Source organism: Diplodia corticola, assembly GCF_001883845.1.
Source record: "Diplodia corticola strain CBS 112549 chromosome Unknown scaffold27, whole genome shotgun sequence".
Lineage (NCBI taxonomy): Eukaryota > Fungi > Ascomycota > Dothideomycetes > Botryosphaeriales > Botryosphaeriaceae > Diplodia > Diplodia corticola.
Window position 1 is genome coordinate 685 of NW_017971506.1, and position 20,349 is coordinate 21,033.

The window sequence follows — 20,349 nt, forward strand, 5'->3', positions numbered from 1 at the left end:
TTTGCTACCTAGGATGAAGACCAGTCTTGTATGTACGTCTATATGTGTGCTCTTACTGCTGACGCAACGGGCAGGGTGTAGGTGCACGAATAATTGCCTCTCTACGCTTATTCTGCGTCTCTCACTTCAGTGCTTAATATTTATATCTCGACTCAAGCCATATTCTTTCACCCCAGAAAATAATTACGGCCAAAGAGATATCGTAGCGCCAGCCACTCGAGCCATCTACGACTCCACTTCGAAGAACAGTCGGGCCGAGAGATGGCGTGGTTGCTATGTACAAGCAGCGAATCCAATCGCTCTTAGTAGATCTCAACGAAATGACGGACAAAATTATCCCAACGAGATGATGACGGATTTCATACAATATGGCAATCATGGCCAACGTAGTAAAGCCGGACGCGGGTCTTAGGTGCGGAAAAGCTCGTTTAGATACTCAATTTAACCCTATCTATGCGAAGAGTACGTACGAGTCTACGTCCGGATGTTCACTTCAAATGGCCGTGTGAGGAGAGTAACAAAGTCTACATCTGCATGCAGCTGTCCACTTCAACTTCGGACGCAAGGAGGGACACATTTCTGGTTTACCCCGGCATTTGCTAGGTAGGATACAGGCGGAGTTTTCTGTAGCCACGGTTAAATGTGGCCCCATGGCAAGGTCACAGTAACGAAGAAGGAAAACGGCACATCACATAGGATTATGAATACAGCGAGAATGGTGAGATTTGCACGCATGGACACTACTAGCCTCAGCCGCGGATTTCGTTGGTACGTTATCTACGCTGGCCAGTTCCACACGGTGACGAAACACGAGATATTCGGCCCACGATGAAAAGGGCGATGATCGCGTTCGAACGGCGCGGACGCGTGAGGGGGAAACAGAGTGGCAAATTTGCCACAGCCGTGGTGAGTGGGTGAGTGATTGGTTTCTGATTTCCACAAAGTTATCACGCAGGTGAGTGATGAATATGTCGGCCCTCACCCAGCGACTGCCTAATCAGCACGGCACATGACACACAGGCGCGTGGCATGGCTGCGGCGGCCAGCAACCGGCAGCACCCCGGCGCGTGACGGGCGGGCGCAGCGGCCGACGGGGCCTCCATAAATATCTTTGGTAGCCCCCCGACCCTCGAACCTTCTTCATCCTCCTCCATCCTCCTCCTCCTTCAAGGTAGGTCTACTCACTGACAGTGCCTCATTGCCTCTCCATCTCACTATCCCCTTTCCTCCTTACTGTTCACTTGCTGACGCTCTACTAAGAAGCTTGCCTTTGGCGGCTTCGCCCCAGTGGGACCACCGATCAATGCCTACTCTGCAGGCAGCTCTTTGGGCACCCGATCGACTCCACCTCCCGTCCCCTCTCCTCCCCTCCCTCCCTCCCTCCTCTCCTCTCCTCCCCTTCCTCCCTCCTCTCCCCTCCCGCTCTCCTCCCCTCCCTCTTTCCTCCCCTCCCCTCCCTCCTCTCCCCTCCTCTCCTTCCTCTCTCTTCTCCTCCCCTCCCCCTCCCCTCCCCTCCCCTCCCGTCACCCTCCCCTCCCGTCCCCCCCTTCCCCTTCCCCCTCACCCCAACCTCCCAACCCTCTGGTCGGGTCTGCCCTTGTGGGGCCCTTGACCAATGCCTACTCCGCAGGCAGCTCTTCGGAGGACTTACAGTTTTACGAGTCAAGGCTACTCTGAAGCCTGGGCGGGTGGGATTCCCAGCATCGCACAAGCGACTGGGGGTTTAATCAATATACTTTTTACTTTTCTTTGCTCATTTGATGCCACTGTGTACTGCAACAGCAATGTGAATTCGCGCGGACGGCACTCACTACTCAGCTTCCCATACCACATTGACCACGTGCAATCGCTGCCACAACAAAGTGGAAAGTTCATTGTAGCAACCATGGGATATGACGATCTCTATCAAAGTCACGACTTGCTACTGAGCGTCGTCAGTGCTTCATGAGGGCAAGCACCGGGTGTATCGATTGATAGTATTTGCTTCCCGGTTTATCTCCCACAAGAACAAGCGCAGCAAAGTGTGAGTTTCCGCTGTAATCTGTGCTGTCCGCAACCACAAAACCTTTCACATTCGATGAAGGAAAAGAAAACATTGAGAACAATATACCAACGGTCTACATCTTATCTACACTTCTTTTTTTTCCCGCTTGACCAAGTCTTCCATGCTTCTAAACCCTCCATCTGCCTGTGTCATCCCAACCGGCCCCCTCCCCTCATCTGTTCGCCGTCTCGACCTGCACAGCCCCCGCGCTCGCGCCCACACCCAAATCAGTCACCCCCAGCTCATCCGGCCGCGGCTTCCCAGCGTCGACATCCCACCCCCGCACATCCACCTCCCTCGCAACGAACCCCTCCCTCCCCGCCGCCTCGCCTCCCAGCAGCAGCAAATCCCCCACATTCCTTACGACCTGCACCTCACTCGCCCGCATCCGCCTCAAATGGCGCTTGAACGCCCTCTCCCTCGCCGCCTCACCCCGCTCGTCCGCATCCTCCGCCGGCGCCCTTCCTTCCTCGGCCTCCAGCGCCGCCATCTCCCTCTCGCACGCCGCCGCCGTCTTCCCCAGGACGGCGTGCATGCTCTCGAGCACCTTCTCCGCCGCCCGCGCCAGCGGCAGCCGCGTCGCCGGCACGTCGTCGCCGCTCTTCCAGCTGGCGCGACCCAGCGTCCCCTCCTCCGCCGCGCACGCCTCGCGCAGCCGCGCGACCGTCAGCGCGGCGAACATGTCGCCCGTGCCGGAGAAGAAGTGCGGGAAGGCGGGGGCGTCGAGCCGGAAGAGGCGCGGGGCGCCGGCGCTGGTCGAGGTGGAGCCGACGACGGTGAGGTGGGTGGGGGTGTCGGTGGAGGAGGGGGCCAGGATGGTGTGGTCGTCGGTGGGGGAGAGGCGGAGGGAGGTGATGATGATGTGGGGGATGTGGTAGGTTGAGTGGAGGCGTTGGATGGCGGTGGCGAGGGTGGTGAGGTTGGTGATTTTGGTGTCGGAGAGGAGTCTATGTGGGGGATTGTGGTGAGCTTCTTTTGTTGTTGTAGGTGGGTTTCGGGTTGGGAGGAAGGTGTTCTTACTCGGCCTCGAACTGGTTCGGCAGGATGAGATCTGCCTCACGCAGCAGCGCCTTGTACTGCGGTATCTCGTCTTCGGGTACGTAGCACCGTCCCTGGTCGCCCATGACGGGGTCCAACACTGCATTTCCCCACGCCTGTCAGCACTCACGACAACTCCCAAAGTATGACTCCCTTGGGTTGTGCTGCCCGGAAGAACGTACCCCAGAAGAAGCTCCCCGGCTTAACCGACGCGTTGAACCTCAAATCCCTCCCGATTTTACCCACCGCCTGCACCGCCTCGGCGCTTGGCATGTAGCCGGACAGCAGGACATCGAAGTTGTTCAGGTCCGACTGTTTCAGGCCCTCGTAGAGCTCGAGGATTTCGTCGGCCGTCGTCTTGCGCCCCTTGACCTGCTTGTATGCCGTGTGGTTGCCTACGCGAAACCCCGCTGTGTAAGCCCGGGGCTCGTTGGGGGTCTGTTTTCGCGTCGTGCAAAAAGAGGAGTCATAGCGGTCGAGAGGTCCCGAGGTGGGCTGACTGACTGTAGTGAACCGTGTTGATGGCTGATACTTCGCACCCGAGTGCTTGCATTATAAAAGTCGCCATCTTGTTCCCGACGTAGCTACATGGTCGCGCGCAAAGTCTCAGTAATCGCGTTGTGCGGCGCGGCGAAGTTTGCTCGACTCACCCATGGACGACCTAACAGTGCGGCGGAGGCGGCGCGCGCGATCAGCCATTGTCTTTGAGAAATGACAAAGTGCTTACATGGCTAGCAATCGCGAGGACATGCGTCTCTGGTATGGAGGACTCTCGGGACATGTTTGCACAGGGATCGAATCGGGAGATGCAAAAGCAGGGTGTGGGATCTGAGGATTGGAATTTCTTTGCGCCTTATCTGCGCGACACACGCACAGTGACGTGTGGGGCTACCCCGCGATACCCGGCCCGCGCCTGGAATTGGACCGAATTCGCCGTCGAAAAGATCTCCCACCCGCATATCGTCGAATGAAATGAAGAAATGAAAAAAGCCCACCATTTTGCATCGAGAACAAATCATCTAACCTCGCCGTTTTTCCCGGGAAACAACTGCAACCTAACCCATGCACCCTTGCAGTATTCCTACACTTGCTGATATCGTCGTCGTGTTTATTATTCGTGAACCTTGCAATAGCTAATACACTTTACTCCTCGTCGCCAATCTAATAATTCGTCAGTATGTCATCATGATTTCGGACACGTGGACGCCTCACCTTGGGCGCGAGATAGAATCTCAGGTAGCTGTTGTTCGAGAGCGAGTACTCAACCAGGAGCGGCACCTCGTTCGACAGGCAAAGCCTGACCTTGGACGACAAACCAGTGGCGGCGGTGAAGTTGGACAGGTACTTGAGAGAGAAGGTGAGGGAGACGGGCTCCGACAGGTCAATCTCCACATTGTTGTCCTCCTTCTCGACATCCGTGTGCTGGCGCAGGGTGACGGAGCCGGAGCCAATGTCACCCTGGCACGAGAACTTGACACCCTCCTTGGTACACTCAATGGCCACTATGCACCGTCAGCTTGTACCTTGTATGGCGCATCGTTCGTATCGTACCGGACTCGGAAAGGGCCATCAGGTCCCTGGTGATCCTCTGGAACTCGGTAGAGGGCATGGAGATGGTGGCAGCGTAGTCGGTCTCGGGAATACCCAGGTGCTCCTGATCAATGTCCATGAGCTTGATGTCGTATTCGCTGATTCTGTCGCTCTGGGCGCTCTCGAAGGTGAAGTTGACGACATCGGGAGCATCCTCAGCCTTGAGCGTAAGGATATCCTCATTCTGTGCGCAGCGGAGGACCTTGGTGAGCGAGGTCAGGTTGATGCCGAGAGCAATGTTTCTGTCGCAGCGGAAGGGCGAAAAGCTCTCGGACTTGAGCATCATCGACACCAGGGCAACGTGGGAGTTGTCCATGGCCTGGAGGGCAATGCCCGAGTCATTGCAGTCGAAGTTGCAATCTTGAACCAAGTTCTTGATGGCATCGACGACCTGAAGCGGAGTCAGCATGAAAGATGAGCGACGTGGGCAGATGACGGACCTTCTTCAGCAGGTTGGCCTGCTCCAGACGCGCCTCAAGCACTGGAAGACGTCAGCGATAGCTCTGCGGGGTCGCGGGCAAGACGCAGCATACTCTCGACGGTACGTGGCGAAAGAGGTACTGAAAGGGACCGAAAGCACGAATTGGGGTATCGATGAAGGTAAGGGCGAGTTGCAGGCTTTGGGTGGCGTAGGCGGGTGGTGTGGTTGAAGCAATGGAGTTGCGCTGCCTGGAGACGAGACCTGGGCTTTTTACGCGGCGCGTTGACGCGACATGACGCGCCGAGCAGGCGCCAGCCCGCGTCTTCCACTGGAGGAATCGCCGAAACTCGCCGCTGCTCTTTTCTCCACCACCGCAACCTTTTCTCCGACAGTGTCTTCAGAGCTTATCGAAACTGGACGCATCTCTGCTTACGGCGCAGAGAAGTTGTCCCTTCAACCTGAGAGAATGCAGCCCATTTTCGGGAAAAAATCTCTACTGGTCTGTGCGCAGGAATTTGGCCTCAGGCACCACAAATCCCGGACCCTGACCAAATGGCTTGACTGCACCATGGTTGCGGTGTTGGACTAAAATTGAGCCTCATGCATAAGCCGATGTCTGTGATGCACGAGTCCCGTCAGTCGCTTGCTGCCATTGGATAACTGACCAGATGCTCATGTGGCTGCTCTTCCTCATGAGGAAAGCTGATCTGCTCAGGCGGAGACATATCACTGCATGACAGACAGCACGACACGCGATTTGGACCCTTTCTCTATGTTTTCCGTGTGACAGTTTAAGTTTCGCCAGTCTTCTACGGGCTTCTCTTTTCCACGAGCCTCGCCCTTCTACAACCTCATTCATCGGCCAACAGACTTCTGTCGCGGCCCGCCTTTGTCTCACACCCTTCAACAACACCGCGCTCTTTATCGGCACACTTCTATTCTCAGACCCGCAGACAAAGACGCGACGTCAACAAAGCTCTTGTGCGCAAGATAAATTCCCTGCCTTCCCTACGCCATGAGCCTCAACTGCTCCACCACATTTGCCAGCAGCTTCAAGTCTTTCTAACGGCTACGCAGGACGTAGACAACACTGTAGCATATTCAAGTTTCTGCGCCAGCCGCAAGCGATCATACAGCAAGTTTCCCTCAATACTCACACATTTACCAGCTAACGCCACTTCAGGCCCTGACAAACATGCAGTCCACCAACAACAACGTCGAGAAGCGCGAGGCCTTCGCCCGCAAAGTCGCCCACATGCGCTTGAAGATCATGCCCATCTACCCGCTGCCGGGCGGCCCACCGCACCATGACTTCCCCTTGACGATGCTACAGTTCTACCTCCTGGGAGAGTCCCAGCTCGACGCGATGGCGACGTACTACTCGCAGAGCGTGGTCAACGAATGGACGACCAAGTACCCCGGCTTCATGGCCTGGGACGCCGAGTTCTTCGCCGACCCCGCCTTGTCCGAGACCGAGCGCGTCAAGATCAAACTCCGCAAGTTCGGCCACTTCATCGGCCTGCGCGGCTGCGAGACGCCCATCGAGGAGACGGTCATGCAGCTCAGGCTCGCCGAGGAACGCATCGGACGCGAGATCGAGCAGGCCAAGGATGCGGAGCGCGCGCAGGACAAAATCTGGAAGCGTTGGCACGGCGTCTAGGGTGGGCGTGCCACGTGGGAGGGCCCGACCTTTCTTGTTTCTCTGGGCGCCATATGGTGGTGGCTTCCTCGGGCTGTGAGTCTTTGTCCTTTGTTGCCGGCCTTTCTCTCCCTGTCCCTTTTCTGTCTAACTTCCTTTCAAGTCATTGTCTCGGCTTTTCTGCTGTGTCCTTCCTTTCATCGGCATCAACGTACCAGCGGCATTGTAAGCGTTTTTGTCTCGGCACAGGAACTTGCGCTTGACTGCGCAATACTCTTTGCTTTACCTGCACAGTTTCATAGCATGATCCAATACCCATAATCTGTTTTCAATGATGTCTGTCACCTGAATGAGTTTCCCGCGTTTCAGTGCAATGCACGGCTAAACTGTGGACCACAATTTTATGCTCGCGGAGTCTGTGACTTCCCCTTTGGGCAAACACGCAGCGCCTAGCCGACTCATAGGGTTTTCCCCCCCCCTTTCGGGACCATCCACTGTGGTTTTGGGCGAGAGGAGCAGCTCACTGTTTGACTTATATACCCACCCTAGAACTGATGCTCCTGTCACTTCTTATTGACATTACCAGAAAGCTCTCTGGGGCCTGATGTTTTTTATTTTTTTTTGACAGTCGTGATCGCATCTTTTGCTGCTGATGTCGTCTCTAAGCGAGCTGTCACCTAGAGCGGCAACCATGAGCACCGCGGCATTCGAAATGAGTAGCCTCAAGGCTTCAAATTTCAGTCCCCACGAAGCTTTGGTGGCCGGACCTGACTGCGCGAACGTCTCATGTTAAAACAATTAGTGACACCTGGTTTGAGAATAAAAGTCATATCTTTCACCTGTCGGTTGGGGTAAGTTAGTTTACCATGAGAGCATGAGACCGCCATTTCTCAAGAGACTTAAAACTTTGTTGGCATCGGCATTAAGAGTATAGAGTCCTGCAAGCACCACGTGGGGCTGATGCGCATCACTTCTCTAAGATGATGATGTGTATGAGACAAAGAAGTTGGGCTACAGGCAGACAATCGACTGGTTCTGCCGGGGGAAAGACGGTCACATTTACCCGAGAGTGGGAGTTTTCGTGGCGTAGAATTGGGAGACGGCTGGAGGCCAGGCAGACAGTCAGCATCGATTGGTCGAGATGGAATTTGGTAGGGGTAGTTAGTGAAGATGCGCATCTTATCAAGAAATGATGCCTTGGCGGAGATCTTGTATAACGCCTATGGGCCAGACTCCAATATCTTGCATGGCGGCAGTAGTCTAGAGATGGGGCTCTATGGTCCCGACAGTAGTATTCGGCAGCACGTCAGTTACGGCGAGTACGCCTGTGGTCGCGATAGTAGTCATATTCAAGCTGTTGGTGAGGGGTAGGAAAGCACCTTTGCTTGATATGGAGGTATTTTTAAGTAGGAAATGACAGGCGAATGCCTCACATGCTGGGAGGTTGAACGTGCATCGGCGGTCAATGCCTCTCTGAACAGTCCTTTGTCACGAGTGTAGGCTGTCACGAGTAGGCTATTGTTCTTTGAATACAACAATCACTGATGTTGGCAACACATGGACAGAGCTGCACCTGACTGGTTCGACGCCTTGAAACTTCCTTTTCGTTTTTCCCCGCGGTACCCATTTAAAGCCCTTCTCTCATGAACCATCCTAAACTTATGGTGCTGGCCAGCATAGCTTTGGCCAATGCCCATGTTAAAACGCCATTTTTAACACGCATTCAAGCTCGTGACTCTTTTCCTCCGGCTATTCATTAGCTCTCATTTCAAGCACCGTTCTTGGCGCCAAAACCACCCGTGCTGCCAAAGCCGCCAGCACCACGGACCGTGTCCTCGATCTTTTCGACGACAGCCACATCGGCCATGACGCACTTTTCTATGACGAGTTGCGCGATGCGGTCGTGCTTCTTGACCTCGAAATCGACGTCGGACAGGTTGGCGAGAAGCACACCGACCGGACCTCGGTAGTCGGCATCGATGACACCGGCGAGAGTGTCAATGCCATGCTTGTAGGCCAGACCGGAGCGAGGGGCAACACGGCCATCTGATAAATGTTAGTGGATGCATCAGTACATTGTGGTGGGCGATGATGAATCAGAAAGGGGTGAGGAAGCGAGGATGATTGGACGGCAGAAAGGGGGGAGATGTGCGGCTGAAGGGAAAGGGGAGCAGGTGTATCGAAGGGGGAAAGTAATAAAACCGTTGAGGACCAATCAAGGAATTGTGACGTACAGGTTCCAGCCGGTACCGAGATTTTGATGTCGGTAGGGACCAGCGCCCACTTCCGCGCCGGGATTACCGTATCGGCGGCGCTATAGAGATCATGACCGGCGGCGAAGGCGGAGCCCTTGGTTGGAGCTTTGGCGTTCCCCGACAGTAGCTCGACCTGCATGGTCGTCGACTCGGGCGCTGGGGCCGAGGCGGCGGTAGTGGTGGACATTGCGATGGGCGTGGGGGTTGCGGTACCGGACTCGTCGCCAGCGGCTACCGCTGAGGTGTGATGGAGCGCGCTGGTGGCGGTGGTAGCGGAGGCGAGGGACGGCTCGGGCTCGATGTGCTTCGTGCGCTTGCGGTGCTGTGAGGCTGGTCAGAAGCCGGTTCGATCTCGACGCCAAGGGTCGCGGTCAAGTGGAAGGCATTCGCCAGCAGCGGTCAATAGCACGAGGCAGACGAGAGACGCGACGCATGAGGTAATGGCCTACTGTGCAGACGTCCGGATTCGACCCAGCAGCTCTTGCGCATGACTGCACGAGACGGTGCTGAAACCGGATCCGTGGGACAGCCCAAAGCCGGCAACCTATGAAGCTAGTCGCGCCAATCCGCACGCGCACGCGCATTTGAGCTGCAGGTGAAGGCCGAGGAGCAACCCTACCGGCGAGGCGGGCAGAGATGGAGGATCGTGGGTCAAGGAAGGCGTGGCGGACGGGTCGGTGGTGAATTCAGACATACTAGGCGCGCGAGCAGCAAAATTGGTTGAACGGTGATGGTGCAGCGCGGGGCACGGGAATTTCGTGAGGACGCGCCGGGCCCTGGACGCGTTGGCGGACGCGATGATGACGGAAGGGACGCGATGGCCCTGCGGACGCGTGTGCCCAAGGCGGCAACGCGCCCGGGCGCAAATCGGAGCTGTGGCGTTGGGCAGGGCAACGAGCTGCAGCCCGCCGCCCTGCTGCCCAGCTTCGGGCTCAACGTGCCGCTTTTCGTGCCCTGCAGCTCCTTCCCGCCCGCCGCACTCCCCCTGGGCTTTTTGCCAGGCCTGCCGCAGCTGCGCAACAACATAAACAACACCTCGACGACTGCCGCCTCGCACCCTCTCAACCTCTCTCCGCATGCGTCCCTGAGCTCCATGCGCCCCACGCGACCCCATTTCAGCGAAGAACGCCCGTCTTAGACCCCGCTGAGGCAGCTCAAACACTCCGCGCGCAACCCGGGCCGGGCGCTCCTTACCTGCCCGCAGCCCGCAGCCCGCAGACCGAGGACTCTACACCTCAGCAGCCACGAGGTAGCACAACGCCGCGCCCAGAGTCAACATGCAGACACCGCGCCGCACAAACATCCGCCCGTCGCTGGCGAAGCCCGGCATCAACACTGCCTCGACGCCGCAACTCTCCTCTGCCGCACGCACCGCCCTCGATCGCAAAGCCTCGCTGCACGCGCTAACGGCAGGTGGTTCTCCTGTCACGCGCACACCCGGCGCGAACGGCGGCATGCACGCTGCCGGGGACGGCGGCCCACTTGCTGTTGGCGACCATGTCGACGTGCCCGGAGGAATGTACGGTGTGGTCAAGTTCGTGGGTGGTGTGAACGGAAAGAAAGGCACATTCGTCGGTGTCGAGTTGGCGAGGGAGTACGCAGCTCGCGGGAAGAACGACGGCGACGTCGATGGGTGAGTGCTCTTATATACCTGCGGTCCAAGGCGAGAATGCCATTCCGGGCCACATTGCTGACGCTGCCCAAGCACGCATTATTTCCACACCTCCGTTCCTGGCTCTGGAATCTTCCTTCCTTCCCACCGGGCCACGAAGCGCGCATCCATCGCCGACAGCTCCGAAAGCTTTCCCGCAACACCAAGCACACCAGGTGCGACCTTTGACTATGGCGGCACTTCTCCCACACCGCCGATGCCCAAATTCTCCCAGTCGGTAGGCCCTGGCACTCATGGGGCCAGTCCTCAGGGTAAACGGATGGTCAGGCCGTCGCTATCACGGCCAGGATCCCCGGTCAAGAGCAAGCCGAGCCTGACGCCCACGCCGAAAATGCCCACACCGGGCAGGAACATGAGCGGATTCTCCAAGAGCACAGTTGGTCCGTCTCGCGGCGTTACTCCGAGCCCCATGCCCAACCGGACGATCGGCGGAAGGACTCCCCAGCCCCCCAAATCGCCATCTCGATCCGGTTCGAGGACGGAGGAAGAGCAGGATCTTGCTTCCGTCTCTGCGCTGAGCGAGGCGGATAGATCCATTTCGGGTGCAATGTCCAACCGCGGTGCTGACGAGGAAGTCATGAGGTTGCAGAGAGCGCTTGCGGAACGCGACAAGCAGCTGTTGGAACAGGCGCACAGTCTCGCAGAGATGGAGAGCAGTCTGCAAGAGATCCAGAGCCTGCTTCCTACAGACGGATCGGAAATCTCCAGATCGTCACAAGGCGGCGAAATGGACGCAGACGCCGCACACCTCCGTGCATTACTGCGAGAAAAGAATGAAAAGATCTCCATGCTGACGGCAGAATTCGACATGCACCGAGCTGATTTCCGCAGCACGATAGATACCTTGGAGATGGCGTCGTCCGAGACGCAGCGCGTTTACGAGCAACGAATTGATGACCTGATGGCTGAGATCCGCGAATTACAGGAGCAAACAGAGGATGTCGAGAGCGTGGCTGAACAACTCAAACAGTTAGAAGAGCTCGTCCAGGAATTAGAAGAGGGTCTCGAGGACGCTCGCCGCGGTGAGGCCGAAGCCCGCGGAGAAGTCGAGTTCTTGCGCGGAGAGGTCGAACGTGGAAGAAGCGAGCTTCGGCGGGAGAGGGAGAAGGCGGCTCAGGCGCTCAAGGACGCTCAAGCCCTCGACTCCGGCTCCTCCTCGCGGGAAATGGAGCAACGGGACGACGAGATTCGCGGCCTCAAAGCCATCATCCACTCCCTCAGCTCCGGCGGTGGTGTGCAAAGTCCCAAGCTGGACAAGCGGAGCTCGCTCGACGGCCCCAGTGAGGCCGAGATGACAGAGCTTAGGACTTCGCTAGAGCGCATGGAGCGTGAGAAGGAGGAGCTCCGCGGTCTCATCGAACGCAAGTCGTTCCGCGAGGAGGAACTGGAGCGGGAGGTCGAGCGTCTCCGCACCGAGGCAACGCTCAGCGGCGGCGAAGCTGCCCGCGACAGCGTGATCAGCAACAAGACCAACGACCACGCCACCCCTCGGGACTCCAAGAGCACGATCGTCAGCTGGCGCGGCTACCAAAAGCAGCAGCAGCAGCACGAGCGCAACGGCTCGGAAGTCAACAAGCTCACCCCCATGGCCGAGTCCGAGCATGATGACCGCGCTTCCAGCCCCGGCGGCGCCAGCGAGCTGTGGTGCGAGATCTGCGAGACGGGCGGCCACGACATCCTCAACTGCACCAACGATCTGGGCGGTGCTGGCAAGAAGGCCTCGTTCGGCGGCGCCATCAACGAGCACCACAACGAACTGCACCTGGCTGCGGACATGTCGGAGGACACGGACATCGCAAGCTCCGTCGCCGACGACATCATCCAGAACATGGAGAAGATGTCGCTCAACCGGTCCCACGACGCCCCCGCCCCTCTTTCCTCCTCGCTCGGAAGTCCCAGCCCGGCACCCAAGGCCGCTGCTCCCCCGCCCGCCGCTCCCGCCCCCGCTCCTCCCACTTCTTCCGCCTTGCCCAACCCCTATGAGGAAGGCCTCGTGGCGGGCAAGGGACAAGACGTCGATGCGGATAAGTGGTGCGCGTTGTGCGAGCGGGATGGACACGATGCCACCGCTTGCCCCTTTGAGGATATGTTGTAGATGTTATATGCTTGTGTTTTTGTCTTCTTTTTTCTTTTTCTATCCGGAGCAACGAAAGAATTCAAGGGGGAAAGGAAAACGACAACTTCTTTGGCACACAAGAATAAGGAGAATGGGAAGAAGGATCGGAAACGACGATTTTGAATTTTTTGTTCTTGTCCTTCTATTGTTGTCGGCCCTGCCTGCCCGCTTGCCCTTCGAGGGAGATTCTTTTTTTCTTCTTCTGTTCTGTTGTTGTCGTTGCTGTTTGTTGTTTGTTTGTTTGTTGATGAGAAACATACTTAGGTAATTAATCACTTCATTGTGTGAGTTTGTGAGAGAAGAGAGAGACAGAGGTCATATGGCATTCCTCTAGTCTTCGTTCTTCTTTCTTGCTTTTTTTGTTTCGGTCTTCTTGGCTTCCTTTGAGCGCGTTAGCGATGTTTTTGCGTTGCGTTGCTTTTTGCCGTTGCCGTTGCCGTCGTTGCTTTCTCATCGGTCGTGTGTGGATGGACGAATGTCTGGGATACTTACAATGGAGTGACGGAGAGCAGGAGGAGAGAGGGAAGAGGCAACGCGCCGAACAAATCGATTGATTGGTTGATTGCTTGCTTTTCTCATCCGGGTGTGGACTAGACCTCTTTCTCCGCTTCGCTATTTTGACTTTGGAAGAGTGGTCCGGAAAGAAAGAAGAGTAGGCGCCTACGTCATTTAGATTGCAGCGTGTACCTATGTGTCTCTGTCCCCTGCGATGGGCTGCTGCTGCGAACGGTTTTATATAGATGATATCCCAGAGGGAAGTAGCGCACGTTTTGTTGCTTTTCTGTTTAGTATTCAAGTCTTCTATTTGGCTAGTAACTTGAAAGAACAGAGCTCTCATCCAAAAAAAAATAGTATTGTATGCACCAGAAGAAGCTATACTAGCTAATTGAATGCAACGGTGACCAAAGGACAGAAACTGCACAGGTGCCTCTTTCTAAACGGATTACATGTTTTGAATACCGAGCGTAATGATATTAATACAGGAAGTAAAAGGATGGATGTATGTACCTTCCCCAAAACCACCCGATAAAACAGGGTTAGAAAAAAGAGGCGCAGCCGCCGACCTCTCCAATCGCGCTGGGTATCTTGAAATGAACCACGAAAGAAGGGGGGGTAAAAGAGATCCACAAGAGAAATAAAAAGGAATCAAGACACAAACAAGGCAGAAGAAACCCTCCAATGACCCCTCCAACCGATCCCCCTGACCAAAGTAGCCCCCGATCCAAGCGACAACAAAATCATGCCTCCACCCCTTCCATCCCACCGATATCATACCAATAATCCTCATCCAGCCCTTCCCTGCTCGGCAGTTCGGGTTCGCCCGAATCCAGCTCCTCGAAGCGCACGTTGAGCAAACGGATCTTGAGGCCATAGCCGCCGACGAGCTGGACGAGCTTGTTGGTGTCGGCGGTGATGGGCTGCTGGTTGAGCAGCATCAACAGACCGTCGAGCCACTCGGACGCCAGCGTGTGGCTCTGCGGGTGCAGCGTGAGGAGGACGCTTTCCTTGGTGCTGGCGGCCGACGCCACGTCTTTGAGACTGGCGCCGTCTTTGGACGTGGGGTTGGAGCGGGACGAGTGCGAGGTGCTGGGGTGGTGGTGTTGGGACGACGAGGTGCCGCTGCCGTGGGATTTCTCGTTGGAGTAGCCGAAGATGGTGATTTTCGTGTTGGTGCTGGCGGGGAGGGTACGCAGCGTGGAGGCCGAGGACGCGGTCGTGGGAGTGCTGGCTGAGACGTTGGATACGACGGAGGAGACTGTGGTGAGGTCGACTGGACGGGGGATGGTTAGTTTGGCTGAGAAGAGACAGGAACGCCGACTTACTTTGATTCTGCAGTTGGTCGAGGCGTGGATCGTGGTCCAGCTTGTTCTCAAAGTCCGCATAGTGCAGGTAACGACGGTTGTGCGAGAGACGGACATAACGCCACGAGGACGGTACCATGCGGTTGAGAGAATTCTTGGTGACAGGGCCGGCCTCATCTCTGTATCCCAGCGTATGCGGGAACCATGAGCCTGCGAGTAGACACCTGATGCGTTGCTCCTTGACGAATTGAAGAGCCTCGTGGTTGAGCTCGTCTCGAACTTGTCTGAGTGCGCGCTGACTGTTAGAACATCGGTGGAATCGTCGTCAAGTGGAGAGTGATGCATACCGAAGATGATGACCCCAGGCGTCCTCATACGTGAGCTCAAGCAGCTCTATTTGCAACTCACGCAGTCTTTTGTAGTCAAACTCGGCGAGCTCCTCTTCAACCTCTGGCAAATCCTTTTGACGAGACGCCTGCCCGATGACCTGCTCAAATAGGATCTGGACCAGCTCCTCAACCTTTTGGAAGTCGTCAGTCTCGGCACCGGTAGCCTGCCAGAGCCGGAAAAAAGCCTGGAGACCGGCGACATGCAGACGCGACCATTGAAGCAGAAGAGGTCTGAACGCGCGGTCAAAGTTGGTTCGCGACTCCAAGATGGTGTATCGTTGTTGGTCTTCGTTCTCGCATTTCTCCACGTCGAAGTTGTCGTACAGGATCAGAGTCACGGCAAGACTGGCACGTGCAATCGGACACCTTTGCTCGGCCGGCTGGATGGACTGCTCCAGCAGAAGCTTCTGATACGCGTCCTCGTGCTTGCGGACGTAGTGGGCGAGATCCATCAGACCCAGATAACCCGTGTGGTCAAACTCCCAGGACGGAGATTCGCCTTCAAAGCCCAGCCTGCGCCATTTCTCCGGGTGGTGCTTCTTGCTGCCCTTGCTGCCCTTGCTTGTGCTCGATGGCGGTCTTTCCGGATTGCTGGCGAGATGAAGCCCCTTGAGCGCGCGGCGGTGCTCCGACTTGTCCAAATCCACCTTGAGCTCCCTCCACCGCCTCAGCAGAACCTTGCTCAGCGACTGGAACTCGAACAGAGGGTGTGCCAAGTCCTGCAGCGCACTGCTCTGCATCAGGACGTAAACCGCCTCTATCACGCCCAGATCATGCAGCTTCTTGATGAAAGCATGCCATTCGGCCTCGGAGTCGTTCGTGATGGCGTCCCTCATGAGCGAGTTGATCAGCTGCAGCGCATTGGCGCAGAGGGCGTGGTCGGCCGACGACAGGCGGCTCACGAGCATCTCCAGGAACTGCGGGTACACGGCGACGGCGGGTTTGAGGGCGCGGAAGCCAAAAGTGCCGGGGGGGATGGAGGCGCGCGTGTGCGGATGCGACACGACGGCGACGAGGATGGACATGGCGCCGCGGAGGATATTAACGAGCGGCTGGCTCACGACGAGCTCGACGACCTGCAGCAGAGGGCACGCGCGATCAGCGTTCTGGTTCCTGCGAACAAACCCTTGCCTCCCCCGACCGGGCTAGCGACGCGGCCCGCAGGCTTACCCGTTCAATGAGGTCCTGGTTGACATGGTCCCAGCCCTGATCGAGCTCCAGCAGACGGGAAAACGAAGTCAGGGCGTACGCGAGCGTGTTGCCGGTGGCAGTCAAACAGAGGTGGCGCAGCTTCGGGAGGCCGCCTTCGATGGTGAAGACGTCGGCGAACGACGGGTCGCCGATGACGGATTGCAGCTTGAAGACGGCCATCTTGCGGACCGAGTCCTCGTCGGCGCCAAGGCGCTCGACGAGCTCGGGAATGTTGATGTTCTCCATGCTGTCGTGGTCGGGGGCAGCCCTGTGGAAAGACACGCGACGTGACGCAGGACAGGGGTGGGCGGCGGGTGGTACAACGGAATGGCGACGGCGGCGGCCCCAATCAGATCATTGCCGGCGGCTGCTGGTATCCGACAGCGGGCAGCGAGGGCGCGGGACACGCAGAGTTGGTGTTGTCGCGGAGAGAGGTACGAGTCGCAGCAGCCAGGGTGGGATGGGGCGCGCGTGTCTCGTAGCGGAGATCGTCAGGGCCTTTCCCCACAGCCTGGGCGCCCATCCGCCGCACCCGCCAAGCCCACGCAGAACACCGCACGCCTGTCGGGCCTCCAGCCGGCGAGCAAAATCCAAACATGGCCCTCCCTGGTCGGACCCCGGTGCCGCTGATCTCACCCTCCGCCATCGACACGCCGTGTCACGACAGCGGACAGAAAAGACCCTCGCCGCCGCCGGGGAAAAAGCGCCAGACTAGCAGCGGACCCCTACACCCAGCGCCGTCACGAGCTGCGTGGACCTGCGTTCAACTAGATGGCCCCTTGACCGGCCTGTACCACCTCGCTTATCCGCTGCGACACATGGCAATAATGTGCCAGCACTCGTACAGCACACCGCTACATGTCCACGCAAGGGCACGTCGATGACGCCACTATTTCGTCTATGCGATGGTTGTATTCAAGTCTCCCACAAGCTATTTTACCAGGCCAGGTCTATGGAAACACGTTCGACGGCTTGCCAACCAGACGCCTCGCTGACGTCGGCGCATCCCGGAGCAGAGTCAGACACGATGGGGTGTCGTGTGTGCCAATGCCTTCGCCATGCGCCGTCCACATCGGATGGAAAAATAAAAGTAACACAATAAATGCAAAACTCCCGGTTCCCATGTCCCATAGGTTTCCTAGATCCTTGATTCTCTCGTGCAAGTGCGACGAGGACGAAATATCCGTGAAACACCGGTACCGGCCCAATGCTGTTATGACCACCAGTCAACTCCTTTGCCGGACGGCTAATCAATCAACTGCGCCACCCGACGTTCCAAATGACGTGGGCGATGTCTTTTGCCGTGTTCACCGTGTCTACCACTTTGCCAAACAGTCCCGCAGCAACAATGTCGTCCTCGTCCTCTTCGTACGGCATGAACATCCCGGACGGCGTCCGTCGCAACCCACCGGACTGGCTGTCCTCGCCCTCGTCATCTTCCTGGCCGAAGCGCTGGTTGAACGAACCGTTGTTTCGTTGCCCAGAGAACGAGTTCGACGGCTCCCACGAGTATTCCTCGTCGTCATCGTCATCCTCGCCGAGCAGGAAATTGCTCGCCGGCCGGGAAGGCTTGAGCGTCTCCTGAGACGGTGAAGGCGAAAGCCGACTCGACCTCCAGAATCCTAGCGAATGAGCTGGGGTGTGGTCGGGAACGTCGGGCGAATCGACCCGATATTTCAAGGTCGTGTCGGGCAGCTTCTGGATCGTCTTGTTCTCCGCTCCAAAGTTAGTCTTCGAGTTGCTCCGTGACAACCGCCTCGGTTTTGTCCTGATCTCAAGCCCATCGTCCGACGAGTCGTCGTCCTCTTCGTTTGTCCAGGGCTCCTCATCATAATCATCATCCGCGTCTTTGCACTCTACTGCGATACATTGCTCCACCTTGTCGTCAAACCGAATGTGTTTTCTCTCGCCGTCTCCGGGAGTCTGGAGACCAGAAGTCGACTGTGAAGTGTGCGAGGTGAAGTCGGTGGCTTCTCTACTTGTGCTCTTGGAGGGGATCGACGGTGTGGTGACGTAGTCCGAGGTCGAGCGCGCATAAGAGGGACGAGGACTCAGCGCTGGAGCACCGCTGCGCTCGGCCTGCACGGCGGCAGCTGCCTGTTTGATGAGTGACGAGTTCGATATCGAGCGCTGGAGCATGACTTCCGACATGCTGCGCTTCTTGAGGATCGGCTTCTTGTTGATGAACGAGTTGCTCTTCGAGAGCATCGTGCTTCCGGCTTCCGAGACGGGGTGGGTGAGAGGAGTGTAGGACGATGTTTGCAACGGACCGTACAACCATGTGACGTCGCAATCCTTGAGCCTAATGGTAAGTTAGCACATCTGTAATCGGTTTAGATTATATTGAAAAAAGACCGTGCGCTTAGGATTGTGTGCTAGCGGGGGGGAATGTGCGAAAGCTTTTAGGATGCAAACCCAGTCGTACATGAAGACAAGAGGTTTCGATGCTGCGTCGCTCAAAACGATTGCCGCCGGGGCAAGACTATTCAACAAGATCCATTCAGGCGTGTGTGGATCAAGACTTTTCGCCTGTCTGAAGGATGTGGGACAGCTTTTGGTTTGACATGGACATCTCAACCGTCTCGTGGATGTGCCAAAAACACCGCTATTATGCTTATTGCGGAAGAAAAAAACAGGAACTTACCAATTGAGAGTCTCGGGCGAGACGGTCCGTAATTGATACTTCGCCTTCGCCCAGGTCCGCCACGATGCATTCTCTAGTCTTGATCTTTGCCCGTAGGTCTTGCGGTTGGTGGTGATGTGTCGCCATGAGGACCAGATGTCCTCTTCTCTCCAGTCATGCGAGAGGTAGTCGACATGCCGAGTCGGTTCGGGCTTGATCGCCGAGTCGTCTTCGGCTATGGGCAGGGGCTCGGGGGTGGAAGTCGTGTTGGTTGAAATTATGGAGTCGCTGGCGGAGGACGGGGTGGGGTATGTATCCGCTTTGGAGCTGCTGTCGTCGTCCTGGCGGCCGTCGATGTCGTACGACGGGAACCCAATCGCCTCGTCATCGTCGTCGTCGTCGTCGTCGGTGTCGTCGTGCACTTGTGTTTTCAACTGCACCTGCTCCACGAGACGGGTCCGATCGGTCGAGAGGAAGGATTGGATCGGAGGGTCGCGATCATCGATGGTGACAGGTGACTCGACAAGCGGTGGGGATGCCACGACGAGGGTCGGTGCGCGCTCGGTGCTGGCAAACCTCGCTTGGCGGGTCGAAGGCGACGGGGTGTAGGTGGGCGAGCCCACCAGGAAGGACGGTTGCGACGGGGAAGAGCGGCGCAACGGAGCGGGCGAAAAGTACGACTGGCCGTCAGGCAGCTGGGCGGGAAGCACTTCGGCCATGGTGTCGGGGTGGTGAGAGGCCTCGGCAGCGGTGGCAGTGGCGGTGGCCGTTGTGGCTTTGACGTGTTGTCCCGGGCGGTCCAACCCCTCCACCTTCACGCACGCTGGCTCGTGGTTGTTATGCGTCGCCGCGACCCCACATGGACGGGGACGATTAGAATCCAGGGAATTGGGCGGAGCGGGTGTCGATTGAAGGCCGGGGCGAACGACGGACGGTCCGGAGGATATGGGTCGGCTCAGAGGAGATGACCAAGGGAAGACTCGGGTCTGGTGGCGGGGACACGGCTGGGGCTCTGGCAATTAAGTGAAGCCGAGACGGACGGAGAGGGTCCTCGCACGATAAGCAAGGATCCAGGGAGGGCCCGGGTGGTGAAGAGGGCTCTAGCTGGCAGCTGGGAAGCCCCGGCACGTACAATGCGGGGAAGGGCGCGGGTTTGAGGGCGGCGAGGGTGGAACGCTGAGAGGTATTTGACGCTCGGGGAGAGCAGTGCTGGAAGCATCGAGGTAAAATTGCAGCGCTTGGGGCCTGCAGAGTGGAGGCGCTCCAGGTGGAGTTGGCGGGCGTGCGTCGCGGCACGTAGGGCCTGGGCTCACCTAGGATTCGGCGACGAGGCGGCGCGAAAGAACTAGCAGGGCGTGGGCGAAAACAGCCAGGATCGGCGCTCCATGCACCGCCGTGGTCACCGTTACCGTTGATGATGCTTCCGCTAAGCCGCGCCAGGGCAAATCAGGCGCGCGCGGGCTGCCAGCAGCGAGGATCATGGCAGATCCAGGTGCGCTGCGCGGCGCTGGGGTTGCGAGTCTCGATCGCTGGAGCCACCGGCTGCGCGAGGCGTGGGCTGCCCGTGCG

The 20,349-nt window shown here is 57.6% G+C and overlaps 7 protein-coding genes across 7 annotated transcripts; 2 read left to right on the top strand and 5 right to left on the bottom strand.

Moving 5' to 3' along the window:
• Positions 1 to 2,216: 2,216 nt before the first annotated feature.
• On the bottom strand, positions 2,217 to 3,781 carry BKCO1_270001 (pyridoxine kinase; the record flags this gene model as incomplete). The annotated part of the gene is made up of 4 exons (XM_020273504.1): positions 2,217 to 2,991; positions 3,065 to 3,182; positions 3,265 to 3,585; positions 3,733 to 3,781. 4 exons carry the CDS (start codon positions 3,779 to 3,781, stop codon positions 2,217 to 2,219), a joined length of 1,263 nt encoding a protein of 420 aa, XP_020130142.1.
• A 444-nt stretch (positions 3,782 to 4,225) lies between these two features.
• On the bottom strand, positions 4,226 to 5,387 carry BKCO1_270002 (proliferating cell nuclear antigen; the record flags this gene model as incomplete). The annotated part of the gene is made up of 6 exons (XM_020273547.1): positions 4,226 to 4,243; positions 4,295 to 4,584; positions 4,634 to 5,063; positions 5,113 to 5,153; positions 5,244 to 5,290; positions 5,368 to 5,387. 6 exons carry the CDS (start codon positions 5,385 to 5,387, stop codon positions 4,226 to 4,228), a joined length of 846 nt encoding a protein of 281 aa, XP_020130141.1.
• A 901-nt stretch (positions 5,388 to 6,288) lies between these two features.
• On the top strand, positions 6,289 to 6,753 carry BKCO1_270003 (pre-mrna splicing; the record flags this gene model as incomplete). The annotated part of the gene is made up of 1 exon (XM_020273558.1): positions 6,289 to 6,753. One exon carries the CDS (start codon positions 6,289 to 6,291, stop codon positions 6,751 to 6,753), a length of 465 nt encoding a protein of 154 aa, XP_020130140.1.
• A 1,747-nt stretch (positions 6,754 to 8,500) lies between these two features.
• Positions 8,501 to 9,681, bottom strand: BKCO1_270004 (deoxyuridine 5-triphosphate nucleotidohydrolase; the record flags this gene model as incomplete). The annotated part of the gene is made up of 3 exons (XM_020273569.1): positions 8,501 to 8,778; positions 8,967 to 9,309; positions 9,607 to 9,681. 3 exons carry the CDS (start codon positions 9,679 to 9,681, stop codon positions 8,501 to 8,503), a joined length of 696 nt encoding a protein of 231 aa, XP_020130139.1.
• Positions 9,682 to 10,264: 583 nt separating this feature from the next.
• BKCO1_270005 (cap-gly domain-containing protein) lies at positions 10,265 to 12,754 on the top strand (the record flags this gene model as incomplete). The annotated part of the gene is made up of 2 exons (XM_020273580.1): positions 10,265 to 10,620; positions 10,693 to 12,754. The coding sequence occupies 2 exons, from the start codon at positions 10,265 to 10,267 to the stop codon at positions 12,752 to 12,754; spliced, it is 2,418 nt and encodes an 805-aa protein (XP_020130138.1).
• Positions 12,755 to 14,013: 1,259 nt separating this feature from the next.
• On the bottom strand, positions 14,014 to 16,403 carry BKCO1_270006 (elmo ced-12 family protein; the record flags this gene model as incomplete). Its single annotated transcript, XM_020273591.1, has 4 exons — positions 14,014 to 14,546; positions 14,599 to 14,861; positions 14,925 to 16,042; positions 16,137 to 16,403. The coding sequence occupies 4 exons, from the start codon at positions 16,401 to 16,403 to the stop codon at positions 14,014 to 14,016; spliced, it is 2,181 nt and encodes a 726-aa protein (XP_020130137.1).
• A 1,008-nt stretch (positions 16,404 to 17,411) lies between these two features.
• On the bottom strand, positions 17,412 to 19,499 carry BKCO1_270007 (hex2 protein; the record flags this gene model as incomplete). The annotated part of the gene is made up of 2 exons (XM_020273602.1): positions 17,412 to 18,459; positions 18,802 to 19,499. 2 exons carry the CDS (start codon positions 19,497 to 19,499, stop codon positions 17,412 to 17,414), a joined length of 1,746 nt encoding a protein of 581 aa, XP_020130136.1.
• Between the last annotated feature and the right edge of the window lie 850 nt (positions 19,500 to 20,349).